This window comes from Panthera tigris, chromosome A3, assembly GCF_018350195.1.
Source record: "Panthera tigris isolate Pti1 chromosome A3, P.tigris_Pti1_mat1.1, whole genome shotgun sequence".
Lineage (NCBI taxonomy): Eukaryota > Metazoa > Chordata > Mammalia > Carnivora > Felidae > Panthera > Panthera tigris.
This window is the reverse complement of record NC_056662.1, coordinates 98487588-98505159: the sequence shown is the minus strand read 5'-3', so window position 1 is coordinate 98505159 and position 17572 is coordinate 98487588. Positions and strand designations below refer to the sequence as shown.

The window sequence follows — 17572 nt, the reverse complement described above, 5'->3', positions numbered from 1 at the left end:
GATCCCATGCACACGTGCACACACATGCCCACACATATGCATGGCAGATCTCCCAAGATCGACTTCACCAGAGGTTTAGAATGTCAAGGTCAACTGCACAGGCTGAGCAATACCAAAGGGCTAGGAAACTGTAAGGTCAGCTGCTCTTCATCACACTTTCTGATGCAGTTTTTGTGGGCACCAGAGATCTTGGGTTGTGAAGTCTTAAGCTCCATAGATCTAGGAGGTCTGGAGTAGAAGAAGAAGAAGAAGATAGTGATCTTAGTTGTTCTGCTGTTGAGCCCATGCTTTATGGATGTAGGCAGACCTGTCTTTTCTCGGGGTGATAGGGCCACTCCTGCTCCTGTGGATGGAGAGGTGAACTGTCTGATTTCTCCTTTCTTGAGTATAAGAATTCTTGTGAAGGGCCAGCTTTACCTTCAAAAAGCAAGTATTGCCTTTTAGCAAGTATGCACTCCAGATACCCTGATCTTATAATTTGATCTTGTAATCGAATCTGTTATCCTGTCTGAAAATTCCTGATGGTGGACCATGTATTGAAGATTCCAGGAATAGAAAGGACTGGTGAAGCAGATTCTGTCAGGAATAGCAGTGGGAATACTTCCGCAAGTATAGTGGTTGTGGGTCTCCAGTTGTGAGAATGGAGCCATTGGCAAGAATGGGTCTTAAGTGACAGCACTGGCTAGGGTGAGCCCTGAGGCTGCAAATTCCCTTTGTAGGGTCTGCTGTCCTAGGTTCAGGTGCTTGGCTGTGCCCACTGTGGCAGGACTTGACCCTCAGTGCCCCCTAATGGTCCCTCGTTCAGCATACTCCAGTTCAAAAATGCAGCTCTCTGTTACCCAGCAGATCTGTGTGCACATAGAACACTCCTCTCCCAGTTGAGAAGGGTGAATCTTGGCCTGTCTCTTCCCTAGAGGTACAAGGGATTCCAAAATTCAAAGATTTTAGAAACTGAGGTATGCACAGGAGTTGAAGACTGCTCAAGAGATACCCAAAGGGCCAGATACAGATCAGTTATGGAACCTAAGGTCTGAGGATTTAGGAGGGCAAGAGGCAGCGATTCAAAACAGAAAGCATGGAGTAGACTCTGGACAAATATGTCATAAGATGTTCTTTTCTAGAGTTAGCTTCTATGGGTTAATTCAATGGTAAGAGGATGGCCTGACACTTCAGAAGGGCCAGGGATGGGCCACAGAGACAGCAAGTTGGGGCTATAATGAAGGTTTTAAAGTAGTCAGAGAGTAGCCCACACTTTTATTTCATCAGTGCTTTACTTTCTACTGACTTGTGAAATACGGGAGCTGGTATTAGTAAGTAAAGAGATTTATCAGTTTTCATTGAGGTAGTTTGCTGAAAATAACTTAGATATTTTTTACATGTTCTTCTCTCATCTGCTTATTTATTTCATTTTCTCTGTTTCTTCTATATGTAAGGTCTGGTGTCTTACATCAGAAGATACCAAATTGAGTAACCTTTGGTTGTGTATTAGACAAGTTTTATCTCTGACTTAAGATTGAATGTTAACATTTAATGTTAATATTTAATGTTATTTTGGGGAATGACTTGCAGAGTAGTTCTTACAAGCTCTCCTAACAAAGTGTGCCTCTTCACTCACCTGTTATTTATAGATGTTGGGCTTTAACAGATTGGGTAAGGAAGGGGCGTCTGCCTGGCTTAGTCGGAAGAGCATGTGACTCTTGATCTCGGGGTTGTGAGTTCGAGCCTCACACTGGGTGTAGAGATTACTAAAAAAATAAGGAAACTTAAAAAAAAAAAAGGTTGAGTAAAATGGGCAAAGCATGTGGCTGTTTAGCAAACATTATTAGTACAAATGATACCTGGTCCCTGGATTTAATTTGAGCCATTTGTCTTTGGGGAATGAAAATTCTAAACTTAAGCTTTTCTTTATACATTTAGAAAAGGATACAAGATTGTGGTTCTTGGTAGAGGGGATACTGGAGAAGAGAACAGTGTCCTTTTTTGTTTGTTTCTCTGTTTCTGTTGTCTTTGTGTGTCACTTAAAGTTTCCATGATCACAAGATAGCTCCTGTATTAGAGGGTTTGGGGTGGTTGTGTTTTTTTGTTTGTTTTTGTGTGTGTGTGTGTCACTAAGTTCAATTCATGGTCCAATAGTTTGGAGAAATTATAATGTGTCATATTTTCTTTACTTTTCAGGGCAACAGAATGGAATTCGGCATTGTTCCTATATAGCTTCCCGGAAACATCTCTACGTTGATAAAAATACGAAGGTTATTTGCCAGGGTTTCACCGGTAAGCAGGTACGTGTCAAGATGTTTTATAAAGATGCATACTACATATACAAAAACATTTTAAACTCTCTTCTATGTTTTAATATCACAAAAGTTATAATATATGATTGTTGCAGAAAAGCATACAGTACAGCGATGGAATTATATCTTGGTGTTGGTGGTGGGGGGCGGTGGGGCTGGGTACTATAGTCAGCCTATAAGATGAAAACTCTGTTTAAACTTACCTTGACAGTCCCTCCCCAGGAGCACATGATGTTAGAAACCCGCATACTCTCTTTCAGCCAGTTTAACACCACTGGTTTTCCCCCAGCACTGGAATAGATTACTGTTTCTTTAATTGACTACTAGGTAAAGTAGATGGCGTGTGTTTAGGCCTTTTGCAAAAAACATGCACAGTTAAACACAGATCAGTGTGGGGAAATGCTTATGCCCAGAGAGGCTCCTGGGAACTGAGATACGCGGAAGAATCAGCACACCTACTTTTCTCATTTTGGACTCTCTCTGGGCAAATGGTCTTCAAGGGAGCTAGCAGGCAAAATTGCCTGAAGTGTTTTAATTTATTCTCATTCACTTATTCATTGTCTCTCCCTACCCCTGCTTACATCCTAGAATTTGCAAAAGTTTTAAACATATGTGCAATGTGATTCCACAATAAGATGCAACATAAGAATCTCCTTTCCTGCCTTCCTATCATTCTACGCTGTAATGCATATTCTACATTTATATGTCTATAAAGTAGATTCATAAAAGAAAAATTGAGTGTTAAGATTCTGTGTATTTAAAATTTTAATAGCTATTGATAAATTACCCTTTAAAACATTTATACAAATTTATAGTTCCATCATAATAGATGCAGATGTTTTTAAAATAAAGGAATACTACCAAATCAATTAGAAGATAGCCATGAGTCTTAACCCATAGTATCCCTTTCATTCTTAAAAGAAGATATGGCAAGATAAAAGCAGTTAATGACTTTTTGTGTGTGATTTAAAAGTTAATGATTTTTCTGTAATTAAAAGAATTGTCATGTCTATTCTGTGGCATTTTGGTAATCTAGGGTAGGAGTTGTCAAGTTTATTCTGGAAAGGACCAGATTATAAACATTAGACTTAGTGGGCCACACAGTCTCTCTCACAACTACTCAATGACATTGTAATAACAGCAAAAGCAGCTATAGATAATATGTCAATGAATGGGCATGGTTGTATACCAGTAAAACAGTTTTAAAACTAGTGGCAGACCATACCTTCAAGCCATAGTGTTCCAACCCTTGATCTATAGGATTATACCTAAATATTCAAATACACACTGAAAACTATAGAAAGCTTATGAAAGAAATTGAAGTAGACACAAAAAAATGGAAAAAGATTCCATGCTCCTGGATAGGAAGAACAAATATTGTTAAAATGTCAACACTATCCAAAGCAATCTACATATTCAATGCAATCCCTAACAAAATAACACCAGCATTCTTCACAGAGCTAGAACAAACAATCCTAAAATTCGCATGGAACCAGAAAAGACCCCAAATAGCCAAAGCAATCATGAAAAAGAAAACCAAAGCAGGAGGCATCACAATCCCAGACTTCAAGCTATACTACAGAGCTGTAATCATCAAGACAGTATGGTATTAGCACAAGAACAGACACTCAGATCAATGGAACAGAATAGAGAACCCAGAAATGGACCCACAAACGTATGGCCAACTAATCTTTAACAAAGCAGGGAAGAATATCCAGCAGAATAAAGACAGTCTCTTCAGTAAAAGGTGCTGGGACAACTGGACAGCGACATGCGGAAAAATGAACCTGGACCACTTTCTTACACCGTACACAAAAATACTCAAAAAGAGTGAAAGACCTAAACGTAAGACAGGAAGCCATCAAAATCTTCAAGGAGAAAACAGGTAAAAACCTCTTTGACCTCAGCTGTAGCAACTTATTACTCAACACAGTTCTGGAGGCAAGGGAAACAAAAGCAAAAATGAACTATTGGGACCTAATCAAAATAAAAAGCTTCTGCAGAGCGAAGGAAACAATTAGCAAAACTAAAAGGAATGGGAAAAGATACTGGCAAATGACATATCAGATAAAGGGTTAGTATCCAAAATCTATAAAGAATTTACCAAACTCAACACCCAAAAAACAAATAATCCAGTGAAGAAATGGGCAAAAGACTTGAATAGACACTTCTCCAAAGAAGACATCCAAATGGCCAACCAACACATGAAAAAATGCTCATCATCAGGGAAATACAAATCAAAACCACAATGAGATACCACCTCACACCTGTCAGAATGGCTAACATAACAACTCAGGCAACAACAGATGTTGGCAAGGATGTGGAGAAAGAGGATCTCTTTTGCACTGGTGGTGGGGATGTGAACTGGTGCAGCCACTCTGGAAAACAGTATGGAGGTTCCTCAAAAAATTAAAAATAGAACTACCCTATGACCCAGCAATTGCACTAGTAGGTATTTACCCAAGGGATACAGGTGTGCTGTTTCAGAAGGGCACGTGCACCCCAAAGTTTATAGGTATTGACAATAGCCAAAGTATGGAAAGAGCCCAAATGTCCATCGATGGATGAATGGATAAAGAAGATGTGGTATATATATACAATGGAATATTACTTGGCATCAAAAAGAATGAAATCTTGCCATTTGCAACTTCGTGGATGGAACTAGAGGGTATCATGCTAAGTGAAATTAGTCAGTCAGAGAAAGACAAATATATGACTTCACCCATTTAAAGAATTAAGGATACAAAACAGGGAACATAAGGGAAGGGAAGCAAAAATAATACAAAAACAGGGAGGGGGACAAAATATAAGAGACCCTTAAATATAGAGAACAAACAGAGGGTTGTTGGAGGGATTGTGGGAGGGGGGATGGGCTAAATGGGTAAGGGGTATTAAGGAATCTACTCCTGAAATCGTTGCACTGTATGCTGACAAACTTGGATGTAAATTTAAAAAATAAACAAATTATAAAAAAAATAAAAGTAAATAAAGTACTTACAAATTGCTTTAAAATTCCATAGGTTTGGGTTTTTTTAAAAAATGAACTTGGTTAGAAGGTTTTTGATACAAAATGTCCTTTTGCTTTTTTACTTTTTTTCTGAAGTTATTGGCACAAAAATGAGTTATTTTCTTGAAATAACTGGACCTTTCTTCTATTCCTCTACTATCTTAAAAAAAAAAAATCCACATCAAAAAAAAAAAAAAAGGAACACCCGAAACCTTTAAATTTTGTTCCTAGGTAAAATTGATTTATTTATTCTGATAACCATAAATTTTATGAGTATTAACTTCCATGTATATGTATTCTAAAGAAAGCTCATGCTCGGGGCGCCTGGGTGGCTCAGTTGGTTAAGCGTCCAGCTTCGGATCAGGTCATGATCTCGCGGTTCGTGAGTTCGAGCCCCGCGTCGGGCTCTGTGCTGGCAGCTCAGAGCCTGGAGCCTGCTTCAGCTTCTGTGTCTCCCCTTCTCTCTGCCCCTCCCCTCCTCATGCTCTGTCTCTCTGTCTAAAAAATAAATAAAAACATTAAAAAAAAAGAAAGCTGATGCTCACCTAAGATTTGAAGTACACTTTATCACTCCTCAGCCAATTAAAATCATTTTCAGTCCTCTTTTGGGTATATATTAATTGTGTTAGCATATAATCAAATGTTTGATTAATCCAAATTCTCTGCATTAGTTTATTATATATGATGTTTTTGTTTACTAAACTCTTTATGATCCTATGACATCTTATCCTATGACCTTTTTTTAAAAGAACAGTTGTCCATGGTATAAGCAATATTTGAAACTATCTGTGCTTCCTGAATTAAGTGATGGTTTGACTAAATATTGAAAGCCAAGGTGGTTTCATTGTCTTTCAGTTACTTGCAATTGCATTGTTTCTCATTTACTTTTTTTTTTTTTAAGTAATTGGGAACCTTACTTGTCTCATATTAGTTAAGATTCTGTTATTATAGAGATAACAATGAAGTCTGAAATTTTGAGTTTATCTTCATAGGAAATCTATGTTTTGTCTCGTTAGTTCTTTTTTTGGCGTATACATTGTTCCACATATGAATGAGGAATATTTATATTTCAGAGTGGATTTCAACAATGCACATTTCCAGTAGGTGGAATTTCTGGTACTGGATTTGAACTCCTAAAACTATTTCTATTCTTACGTGGATGGTGATAATGGGGAAACTAAGGAAAATAAGCTTATTAACAGCTTTTAGCCCTACTTAGGACTAAAAAATAAGTCCATTTGAATTTGTTTAACAGAGTAGTAATCTAGGGCAGTGCTTCTTAAGCGGTCTAGAGTGAAAGACCAATTTGGGTGTTTGTTTGCTTTTAGTTTTCAATCTAATGCAGACCAATATTTTTAGCAAAAGAAAAGTTGCAACAGTATCATATTGCTATAAAAGTTGGCAAACACTGTCATTTTTATTTTTGTTTTTTAACTTATTTTTTTCTTCTTGTTTTTTCATTTTTCTTTGTTTCCAGTTTCCTTTGTTTTTTGTAATTTTTTTTTGTAATTTCATTTGTTTCAGTTTCCTTTGTTTTTTGTAATTTTTTTATTCTTTTTCTTTTTGTGTTTATCTCACTGAAGACCAGCTAGAGTCTACAAACTACACTTTGAATAGCACTGCTTAAAGAGAGAGCATTGGCTTGTGGTTCTTTTCAAAACTCCATCATTGACTTTAGACAAGTTAGTTAACATGCTTGGGTCTAAGTTATCTATTTTGAAAAGTGAAGAAGTTGAATCAGGAAATTTCTGAAGTCCCTTGTGAAGTCCCAATTATTATGCCTGTAATAGAATTTGAGTAGTTGGGTCAGCATTTTTAGGTCTCTATGGAATGACCATATAGATCCATTCAATTTCAGCAATTGCTTATTGAGTGCTTACTGTATGTCTTGTGTTGGTTTAGGTGCCATTTCTCAGTGAACAAAGTAGTAAGAAATCACTGCCTTCTTAGATTTATATTTAGTGGTGGGAGGGAGAAAAACATGGCAACAAAACCAATGAGTAAATTATGTGGTTCGTTAGAGAGTATAAATGCTTTCTGGAAAAAATAAGCCAGAGGTAGAAGTGTGTGTATGTGTGTGGGGTTGTGGTGGTGTTCAGGTTGGGGAAGGGGGGATTTTACGTCAGGTGGTCAGGGGAAGCCTGACCTGAGTCAAGATCTAAGGGAGATGTGAGAGCAAAGCAAGTGGATGGGGATCAAGGGAAGTGCATTCAAGGCAAAGGGGACAGCAAGGCCGTGAGGCAGGAGTGTACCTGTTGTGTGTGGTAGCCACAAGACCAAAGTGACTGGAGTGAAATGAGCAGTGGGAGAATAGTAAATGAGGCCAGGCAGTGAAGGAGTTCCGATGTGAGGATGCAGGTCGAGTATTGACTTACGGGCCCGTATAAGGAGTTTGGTTTTGACTGTGAATGAAGTGGAAAACCACCGGAGAGTTTTGATCAGAGGAGTGTTAGGATCTTGCTTATGTTTTAACAGGATTATTCTGGCTGCCGTGTTGACCACAGATGAAAGGGAGCCAAGAGCAATATTCTTTCAAGAGTTGATGGTGACTTAGACCATGGTGGTAGCAGTAGAAGGGATGAGACACTGTCAGGTATATTTTGAAGTTAGGGCAATAATGTGTCTGATGTGAGATAGAAGAAGAAGAGAATCAAGGATGACTTCAGTACTTTTGATCTGGCATCTGTTAGGAGTGGAATTGTCATTCACCCAGATGGGGGGGAGTGGGAGGGGAGTGTGGGGGGTGGGCAGGAATTTGGTTTTGAGCACATTCAGATGCCTGCCAGTTAGTTCTCCAAGTGGAAATGTCAGGTGGGCAGTTGACAGTGAGTTTGGAGCTCAAAGAAAAGGTTTGGGTTGGGTATGGAGGTGTGTGTGTGTGTGTGTGTGTGTGTGTGTGTGTGTGTGTGTGTATGGGAGGAGTCGCCAAATGGATTATTGCCATTATAAGGGATGAGATCCTCAGGGGCCAAATTTAGATGCAAAAGAGAGGTCTAAGGAGAGAGAGAAAGAAGAGGACAACCAGGGGAGGTAGAGCCCTAGAAGCCTTGTGAAAAATAGTCTTTCAATTTATGGAGACATTTTTGGTTGTCACAACAGCTGAGTGGGGTGGAGAGGAGGGTGTGGTACTGGAATCTACTGAGTAGAGGCCAGGGATGCTGCCAAACATTGTGCAAAGCACAGAGCAACTTTCCATAACAATGAATCCACGGGACCCAAATGTCTGTAGTGCTGAGGTTGAAGAGGGAGAGTGAATGGATAGGGAACTACGGGATGTTGGCTGGGCAGCATTAAAAGCTTGCCTTAAGGTTAGTGATCAGTATTTTGAAGTGAGATCAGTTAGCATGGTTCTGTTTTTTTCTCCAGCTACTGGTTGACTGCACATGTATGATTTTAGAGTAGGTAGGGAACTGGATTTAACCAAGATTGTGATTTTGTTAGATGTGTAAGTTGAAGTGAGAGAGAGCCAAGGTTGTTGTGTGTTTATAATGATTGACCATGGATTTTAAACTGCATAAATGAGGGATCTGAGGACGTCAGGAGCTGGGGAACAGTGAAAAAGTGGTGTTAGTTTAAGTAAACACACAGGTGTTTCTGACCATCAGCCGAATTTGAAAATTGAATAAAGGGAGATCCCCTTTAAAAAAAAAACAACGGGCACCTGGGTGGCTCAATCAGTTAAGCTCACGTTATGATCTCACAGTTTGTGAGTTCGAGCCCCACATCGGGCTCTGTGCTGACAGGTCAGAGCCTGGAGCCTGCTTCGGATTCTGTGTCTCCCTCTTTCTGCTCCACCCCCACTTGCGCTCTGTCTCTCAAAAATGCATAAACATTAAAAAAAAATTTTTTTTAAAGACTCCAAACAACACCTATTTTAGGCTTTGCAGAGGCCTGGATTGTTTCAGGGTTCAGAGCTGGGTTTAGCAAGTTGTTGAGAATGCTGGATATATGTTACTATCACATTCTGGGAAATAGTTAACCTATTTGTTTTTCTTTTTCAAGTTGCTGAAGATTGCCTTTAGGCTTCCCAGCCTGTCTTTTCTCATGAGTCTTGTGCTTTTTTTCCCCTCAGGGCACCTTTCATAGCCAGCAGGCACTGGAATATGGCACCCAACTAGTTGGAGGAACCACGCCAGGGAAAGGAGGCAAGACACATCTGGGCTTACCAGTCTTTAATACTGTGAAGGAGGTAATTAATGGTACTGAGTTTGCTAATAAAGAAAAGCAGGAGAAGAGCAAGCACACTTTGGATAGAGATCTTAATTGTGTCCCTTTCAGGAGAGTCACTTGCTATTTTAAAATCCAGTAACGTAGAAACCAGTAGGTTCGATTTAGTCACCCAGACTCAGGATGTCTTCCCCACAGCCAGTGTCATTTTCTTTATAGGCATTCATATGAGCTGGTAAGGGGAGGAGTGCTGAGGTTGGCTTCTGTTTGGCTTATAATCCTTTCCTTACTCTTCCTCCAGGATGTCAGCTTCCACCCCCTAACACTTACCGAGAAAGGGCTCTTTGCCAGGCACCGTGCTACGTGCTTTATATACATTGCTTCATTCAGGCCTCGCCACCACCGGTGAGGTGCAGGTGCTGTCACCATCCCCATTCTGAAGACAAGGATACATGCAGAGAGGTTAAGGGTCCTGCCCATAGTTCGTGGCTGAGAAGTGGTAGACTTAGCATGGCTCAGGGTGAGCAGTTTGCTGTGCCTGTGAACAAACTGAGCTTTAAAGTCAGACTGACAAATCACAGAGCCCTAGTCTGTTCCCCAAATTGCTGCTTTCTTAGTCATTTTTAAAGTATGTTGAACTAAACTTTAATTCCGTGTTACAAAATTAATATTTGTTTATTGTAAAACTTCAGATGATATAAAAGCATGTAAAGTTAAATTTTATAGTGTTTTCCACATCCCAGATTTTACCTTTTTCGAGAGCTCATTTCAGGTCAGTGTGTATTCTTTCATTTTCTTTCTGCACTTGCATGAATATATAGGAAAGTAATAGTATTCTAAAAGAAACGATGGTATAAATTCTCACCTATTTAATAAAAAAATCTAGGAAATAAACTTAGTACTTGGGACCAATGTACTGGTGATAAAAGATGCATCCCTCCCCATATTCTTAAAAGAGTTTTAAGACATGTTTTCAAGTATCACATTTTTTAAAAGTACAGATTTATACTTAATCTCTTTTTAGAATACCAACTTCGAATTGAAGTGAATTTATATTCTTAATCCTAAAATGTAGGAAAAAAACATAATTCAAATTCAGAATTTTCGTTTTACTTTAAACTTGAAAATAGGTTGTACTATATGTGTATATGTATGTTTTAAGTGTGTTGTACTTTAAAGAGTAAAAAAAAAATAGTTAAAATCATATGTTCTATAGAAGAATTTTAAAGTCTTTTTGCTTTAAATTCTCTTATGGCTGACTTCACGACCTCAAAATAGAGAGAAGAACTGTTTTCATAATTCCTGTAGGTAGATTTGACTTTTTCATGGGCCTTTTTTTGCTTTCTTTTAAAGGAAGTTTTTGTTGCTAAGCAACCCATTTATTATTCATTGTGATACAAATAGATATGACATTTGTAACATTTTGTAAGTTCTTTGACAGATACTGTATTTCTTACCTGTTTGGCACTGAGAAAAAGCTTTCTGAATGAACAGGATGGATACCTTTCATCCAGTATCGCTTGTTAGCACAGACCCTGTTGTCACAGTCCAGCTTCTGATGGTATTTGTGGCCTTTAAGAGGTAGAAAACTGCAGGGTATATTTTCCAAAAAATACGTACATCCCTATGATCTGACTTCCTTTTGTTCCAACCTAGTTTTTTGTTTTGTTTTGTTTTGTTTTTTGTACCGCCTTCTCTGATCACCTTGAACCGAGTTTTAAAAAAAAAAAAAATTATTTTTAACCCCTGGCATCATTTGTTGATCATCTGTCAGCATCCTTTGACTTTGTTCTTCTGTCATTGTCAAGATACTTTTTATTAGGGATGCCATAGAGAAAGCTCCTCAGTGTCTGGGGATATAGGGAATCCTTCAGGGATGATTCTGAAAGATACTGTCTTTTACTTCTGCCCCTTCTAAGAGCTATACCTGTGTGTTCTATAGCCTAGTATTCTTCTCCATTTGTAAAATCCCATGACACAGGCTTCCCAAAGGTTTTGCTTTATATCTTGATTAAGTTATATTTTAACATTTCTAGGAAGGCAGCCTGCTATAACTGAAAAGAACAGACACTTTGGAATCAGAGATACTTAGATCTGAATCTTGGCTCTGCCACTCACTTCCTAGTTATGCCACCTTGTTGTGTAAGTTATTTACTGTCTCTTTGCCACAACATCTTAATTTGTAGATGGAAATACTAAGCATACAGGCTTGTGGTGAGGCCTTAACAAGACCTGTCTTGAGCCCTCTTGCAGGGCTTCTCACAGAACAGGTTCTCTTGGAGAATCAGAGATCACCAACAATCTCTGTCTTCAAGGAGCTTCCATTACAGTGGAAGAGATGTGGCCACACCTAGAGTTGGGTAGAAGGAGACATCTGTATTCGTATATGTGAAGACTACAGAGAGAACCATGGTCAAACTGATGGTCTTTAAGTGCTCTGCATTGTGAGGGGTGATGTAGAATAGACCCTAATGCTTATTTGACCCACATTCTCATTCTATGGCCATTTATGCATTTGTATTTTAGTTTATTTTAATTAATGTGCATTTAAAGTAAAAATTGTGAGTGTAGAAAAACACATCATTTTCAACGTCTTTTGATAACATTTATCAAGTATGATATGTTTTGAACAGGCATTTGAGATGTGAGTTCTGAGTCTCAGCGGCTTACTAGTTCTTTTGCTCCTGGGGAGGTATAGGGTGTTTGGTACTGAGTAGGTGATACGGTGTCTTGTAGAGCAACAAAAGTAAACATGGCCACAGGAATGAGGGTACACAAACGCAAGTCAGGCATACCTTCCAGTTTACTGACATGCCGTCACCTGAGAGAATGGGTCATCCCAGAACCTTCCAATTCAGAGCAGCATTCTAATGGGGCAGAGGGGAGGCCCTGCTTGGTTCTGCTCTTTTCTGACAGCATAGTGATCTTGTTAGTGGGAAGAATGAAGACATCCAGTGTCGCCTGGTGGTGTCTTTTCCTGATCCCAAGACATTATTAAAATCATGGTATTGAATTCATTTTACAGTGTTTACAATTTTCCCCATAATAAAGTGCTTCGTGGTTAATGTTTCAGGCCAAAGAACAGACAGGAGCGACAGCTTCTGTCATTTATGTTCCTCCTCCTTTTGCTGCTGCTGCCATCAATGAAGCTGTTGAGGCGGAAATGCCCTTGGTTGTGTGCATTACTGAAGGTATCCCACAGCAGGACATGGTGCGGGTCAAGCACAAACTGCTGCGTCAGGGAAAGACCAGGCTGATCGGGCCTAACTGCCCTGGAGTCATCAATGTAAGTGTAAAAACAAAAATAAGCCTGGATTTAGGCTTTCACAAGACTAACTAGCTTTGAGTCAGTCTAAGTGTGTTTGTGTGTATGACTTATTAGTTACAGGTTGTTGTTTTCACTTTTCTGAAACTGTGATTTCCTTTCCTTCAGCCTGGAGAATGCAAAATTGGCATCATGCCTGGCCATATTCACAAGAAAGGAAGAGTTGGTGAGTATGTTTCTTACAGATTAAAGAAAAAAAAGTTCTTTGCGCTAAGCTCAGAATTCACAAAGAGAATTTGTGCCTGGGCAAATCAAATTAATTTTAATTAATTTAACTGTCGTGGAATTTACCAGGGATTTTGTAGTGAATCAGTTCTCTATCCTGAGTTGAATGAGTTTAAGAGTCAATAATAATTCTGTAGAATCAGTGAAGATATTTTTTGGAGTTTTTAGAGATTCTTTTCTTGGGCAGCATGCTATGGATTCTTTCATGTGCTTGTATGTATCACGACTTCATTTCATTTTACTACTAAGTGGTAGTCTATTGTGTGATTACACTACAGTTTGTAAATTGTCCTGTTGGTGCACATTTGGGCTGTTTCTAGGTCGAATCATGATGACTAAGGATAAAGTGATATTTGTGTGAATGTCAGTGAAGTAGTTTATAGGACTGGGTTAAAGGTCATGATTTTTCTTTGTTACTAAAATCCCTTAGACCTATCAGCCCTTCTGCCAGTAGGGTACTTAACCAAATGCTTGTATTAAGGAGGTTCTAGGGAGTTCCATAGTCTATCTGAGGTTTAGTGGGGACCTGATTCATGTCATCACTGGTACTCTTGTAAATAGGTGAGCACTCTGTATACTCTTAAAGCTACTGCTAGAGACTGAAGTGAGCACGTAAGGAGTGTCCTGTGCCAAATTGCCTTTTTCATCACTATCCTGCTTTCTAAGGTGCCTGCCTGTAAACCTAAAAACAGCCGCATGTGACATACTTTACCCCTCCATCCTTTAAAAATTTTTATTTTATTTTATTATTTCTTTTAATGTTTATGTATTTTTGAGACAGAAAGAGAGCACGAGTGGGGCAGGGGCAGAGAAAGAGGGACACACAGAATCTGAAGCAGGCTTCAGGCTCTGAGCTGTCAGCACAGAGCCCAACGTGGGCTCAAACTCTAAAACCATGAGATCACAACCCAAGCTGAAGTTAGATGCCCAACTGACTGAGCCATCCTGGTGCCCCCTAAAATTTTTATTTTAATTAAACTTTATATACTTATGTAATTGTAGATTCATTTTTTGGCCTTATTTTTAATTATTTGTTATTTTTAAAAATAAAATTTACTGTCAAATTGGCTAACATACAGTGTGTAAAGTGTGCTTTTGGTTTTTGGGGTAGATTCCCGTGGATCATCGCTAACATACAACACCCAGTGCTCATCCCAACAAGTGCCTTCCTCAGTGCCCATCATCCATTTTCCCTTCTCCCCCACTCCCCCATTAACCCTCAGTTTGTTCTCTGTATTTAAGAGTCTCTTATGGTCTGCCTCCCTCCCTCTCTGTTTGTAACTTTTTTTCCCCCTTGCCTTCCCCCATGGTCTTCTGTTAAGTTCCTCAAGATCCACTTATGAGTAAAACATATGATATCTGTCTTTCTCTGACTGACTTATTTCACTCACCATAAAACCTTCCAGTTCCATCCATGTTGCTGCAAATGGCATGATTTCATTCTTTCTCATTGCCAAGTAGTATTCCATTTTATATATAAACTACATCTTCTTTATCCATTCATCAATTGATGGACATTTAGGCTCTTTCCATAATTTGACTATTGTTGAAAGTGCTGCTATAAACATTGGGGTACATGTGCCCCTGTGATTCAGCGCTCCTGTATCTTTTGGATAAATTCCTAGTAGTGCTGTTGCTGGGCCGTAGGGTAGTTGTATTTTTAATTTTTTTGAGGAGCCTCCACACTGTTTTCCAGAGCAGCTGCACCAGTTTGCATTCCTACCAACAGTGCAAGAGGGTTCCTGTTTCTCCACATCCTTGCCAGCATCTATAGTCTCCTGATTTGTTCATTTTAACCACTGACTGGCCTGAGGTGGTATCTCAGTGTGGTTTTGATTTGTATTTCCCTGATGATGAGTGATGTTGAGCATCTTTTCATGTGTTGGTTGGCTATCTGGATGTCTTCTTTGGAGAAGTGTCTATTCATGTCTTCTGCCCATTCTTCACTGGATTATTTGGTTTTCAGGTGTTGAGTTTGGTAAATTCTTTATAGATGTTGGATACTAACCCTTTATCTGATATGTCACTTGCAAATATCTTTTCCCATTCCATCAGTTGCCTTTTAGTTTTGTGGATTGTTTCCTTTGCAGTGCAGAAGCTTTTTATCTTGATGAGGTCCCAGTAGTTCATTTTTGCTTTTAATTCCCTTGCCTTTGGAGACGTGTTGAGCAAGAAATTGCTGCGGCTGAGGTCAAACAGGTTGTTGCCTGCTTTCTCCTCTAGAGTTTTGATGGTTTCCTGACTCACATTTAGGTCTTTCATCCATTTTGAGTTTATTTTTGTGTATGGTGTAAGAAAGTGGTCTAGTTTCATTCTTCTGCATATTGCTGTCCAGTTCTCCCAGCACCATTTGCTAATGAGACTCTCTTTTTTCCATTGGATACTTTTCCCTGCTTTGTGAAAGATTAGTTGGCCATACATTTGTGGATCCAATTCTGGGTTTTCTATTCTATCCCATTGGTCTATGTGTCTGTTTTTGTGCCAGTACCATACTGTCTTGATGATTACAGCTTTGTAGTAGAGGCTAAAATCTGGGATTGTGATGCCTCCTGCTTTGGTTTTCTTTTTCAAGATTTCTTTGGCTATTTGGGGTCTTTTGTAGTTCCATACAATTTTAGGATTGTTTGTTCTAGCTTTGAGGAGAATGCCGGTGCAATTTTGATTGGGATTGCACTGAATGTGTAGATTGCTTTGGGTAGTATTGACATTTTAACAGCATTTATTCTTCCAATCCATGAGCACGGAATGTTTTTCTATTTCTTTATATCTTCTTCAATTTCCTTCCTAAGCTTTCTATAGTTTTCAGCATACAGATCTTTTACATCTTTGGTTAGGTTTATTCTTAGGTATTTTATGGTTCTTGGTGCAATTGTAAATGGGATCAATTTCTTGATTTCTCTTTCTGTTGCTTCATTATTGGTGTATAGAAATGCAACCGATTTCTGTACATTGATTTTGTACCCTGCGACTTTGCTGAATTCATGTATCAGTTCTAGCTGCCTTTTGGTGGAGTCTTTTGGGTTTTCCATGTAGAGTATCATGTCGTCTGCAAAAAGTGAAAGTTTGACTTCTTCTTTGCCAATTTTGATGCCTTTTATTTATCATTTTGTTGTCTGATTGCTGATGCTAGAACTTCCAACACTATGTTAAAACAACAATTGTGAGAGTGGACATCCCTGTTGTGTTCCTGATCTCAGCAGGAAAGCTCTCAGTTTTTCCCCATTGAGGATGATACTAGCTGTGGGCTTTTCATATATGGCTTTTATGATGTTTAGGTATGTTCCTTCTATCCTGACTTTCTTGAGGGTTTTTATTAAGAAAGGATGCTGTATTTTGTCAAATGCTTTTCTGCATCTATTGACAAGATCATATGGTTCTTATCCCTTCTTTTACTAATGTGATGTATCACATTGATGGATTTGCAAATATTGAACCAGCCCTGCAACCCAGGAATGAATCCCACTTGATCATGGTGAATAATTCTTTTTATATGCTGTTGAATTTGATTTGCTGGTACCTTGTTGAGAATTTTTGCATCCATGTTCATCAGGGATATTGGTCTGTAATTTTCCTTTTTTTGTGGGGTCTCTGGTTTGGGAATCAAGGTAATAATGCTGGCTTCATAGAATGAGTCCAGAAGTTTTCCTTTCGTTTCTATTTTTTGGAACAGCTTGAGAAGCATAGGTATTAACTCTGCTTTAAATGTCTGGTAGAATTGGGGTGCCTGGGTGGCTCAGTCGGTTGAGCATCCAACTTCGGCTTGGGTCATGATCTCACGGTTTGTGGTTCGAGCCCCATGGTTTGTGTTTCGAGCCCCACAGCTCAGAGCCTGGAGCCTGCTTTAGATTCTGTGTCTTCCTGTCTCTCTCTCTTTCGCTCTCTGCCCCACCCTCGCTTATGCTCTGCCCCTCAAGAATGAATAAATGTTAAAAAAAAAGAAAAAAATTTAAATGTCTGGTGGAATTCCCCTGGGAAGCCATCTGGCCCAGGACTCTTATTTGTTGGGAGATTTTTGATAACTGATTCAATTTCTTCACTAGTTATGGGTCTGTTCAAATTTTCTATTTCTTCCCCTTTGAGTTTTGGTAGTGTGTGGGTGTCCAGGAATTTGTCCATTTCTTCCAGGTTGTCCAGTTTGTTGGCATATAATTTTTCATAGTATTCTCTGATAATTGCTTGAATTATTTTTATTTTTATTTTTTTAATGTTTATTTTTGAGAGAGAGAGAGAGAGAGAGAGAGAGACAGAGCATGAGCAGGGGAGGGGCAGAGAGAGAGGAAGACACAAACTCTGAAGTAGGCTCCAGGCTCTGGACTGTCAGCACAGAGCTTGATGCATGGCTTGAACTCACAAACTGCAAGATCATGACCTGAGCTGAAGTCAGACACTTAACCAACTGTACCACCCAGGGGCCCCTGATAATTGCTTGTATTTCTGAGGGATTGTTTGTGATAAATCCATTTTCATTGGTGATTTTATCATTTGGGTCCTCTCTCTTTTCAAGAAGTCTGGCTAGGGGTTTATCAATTTTATTTTTTCAGAAAATCAGTTATTAGT

At 39.0% G+C, this 17572-nt stretch overlaps 1 protein-coding gene across 3 annotated transcripts in view; it reads left to right on the top strand.

Moving 5' to 3' along the window:
* Nucleotides 1–17572, top strand: part of SUCLG1 (succinate-CoA ligase GDP/ADP-forming subunit alpha) — a 48964-nt gene that overhangs the window by 15331 nt on the left and 16061 nt on the right. For all 3 annotated transcript variants that reach the window (XM_042981848.1, XM_042981847.1, XM_007083501.3), the window contains exons 2-5: nt 2176–2279; nt 9371–9487; nt 12539–12751; nt 12899–12956. In XM_042981848.1, coding sequence (XP_042837782.1) covers nt 2176–2279; nt 9371–9487; nt 12539–12751; nt 12899–12956 — 492 coding nt within the window. The remainder of the gene's footprint in view (nt 1–2175; nt 2280–9370; nt 9488–12538; nt 12752–12898; nt 12957–17572) is intronic.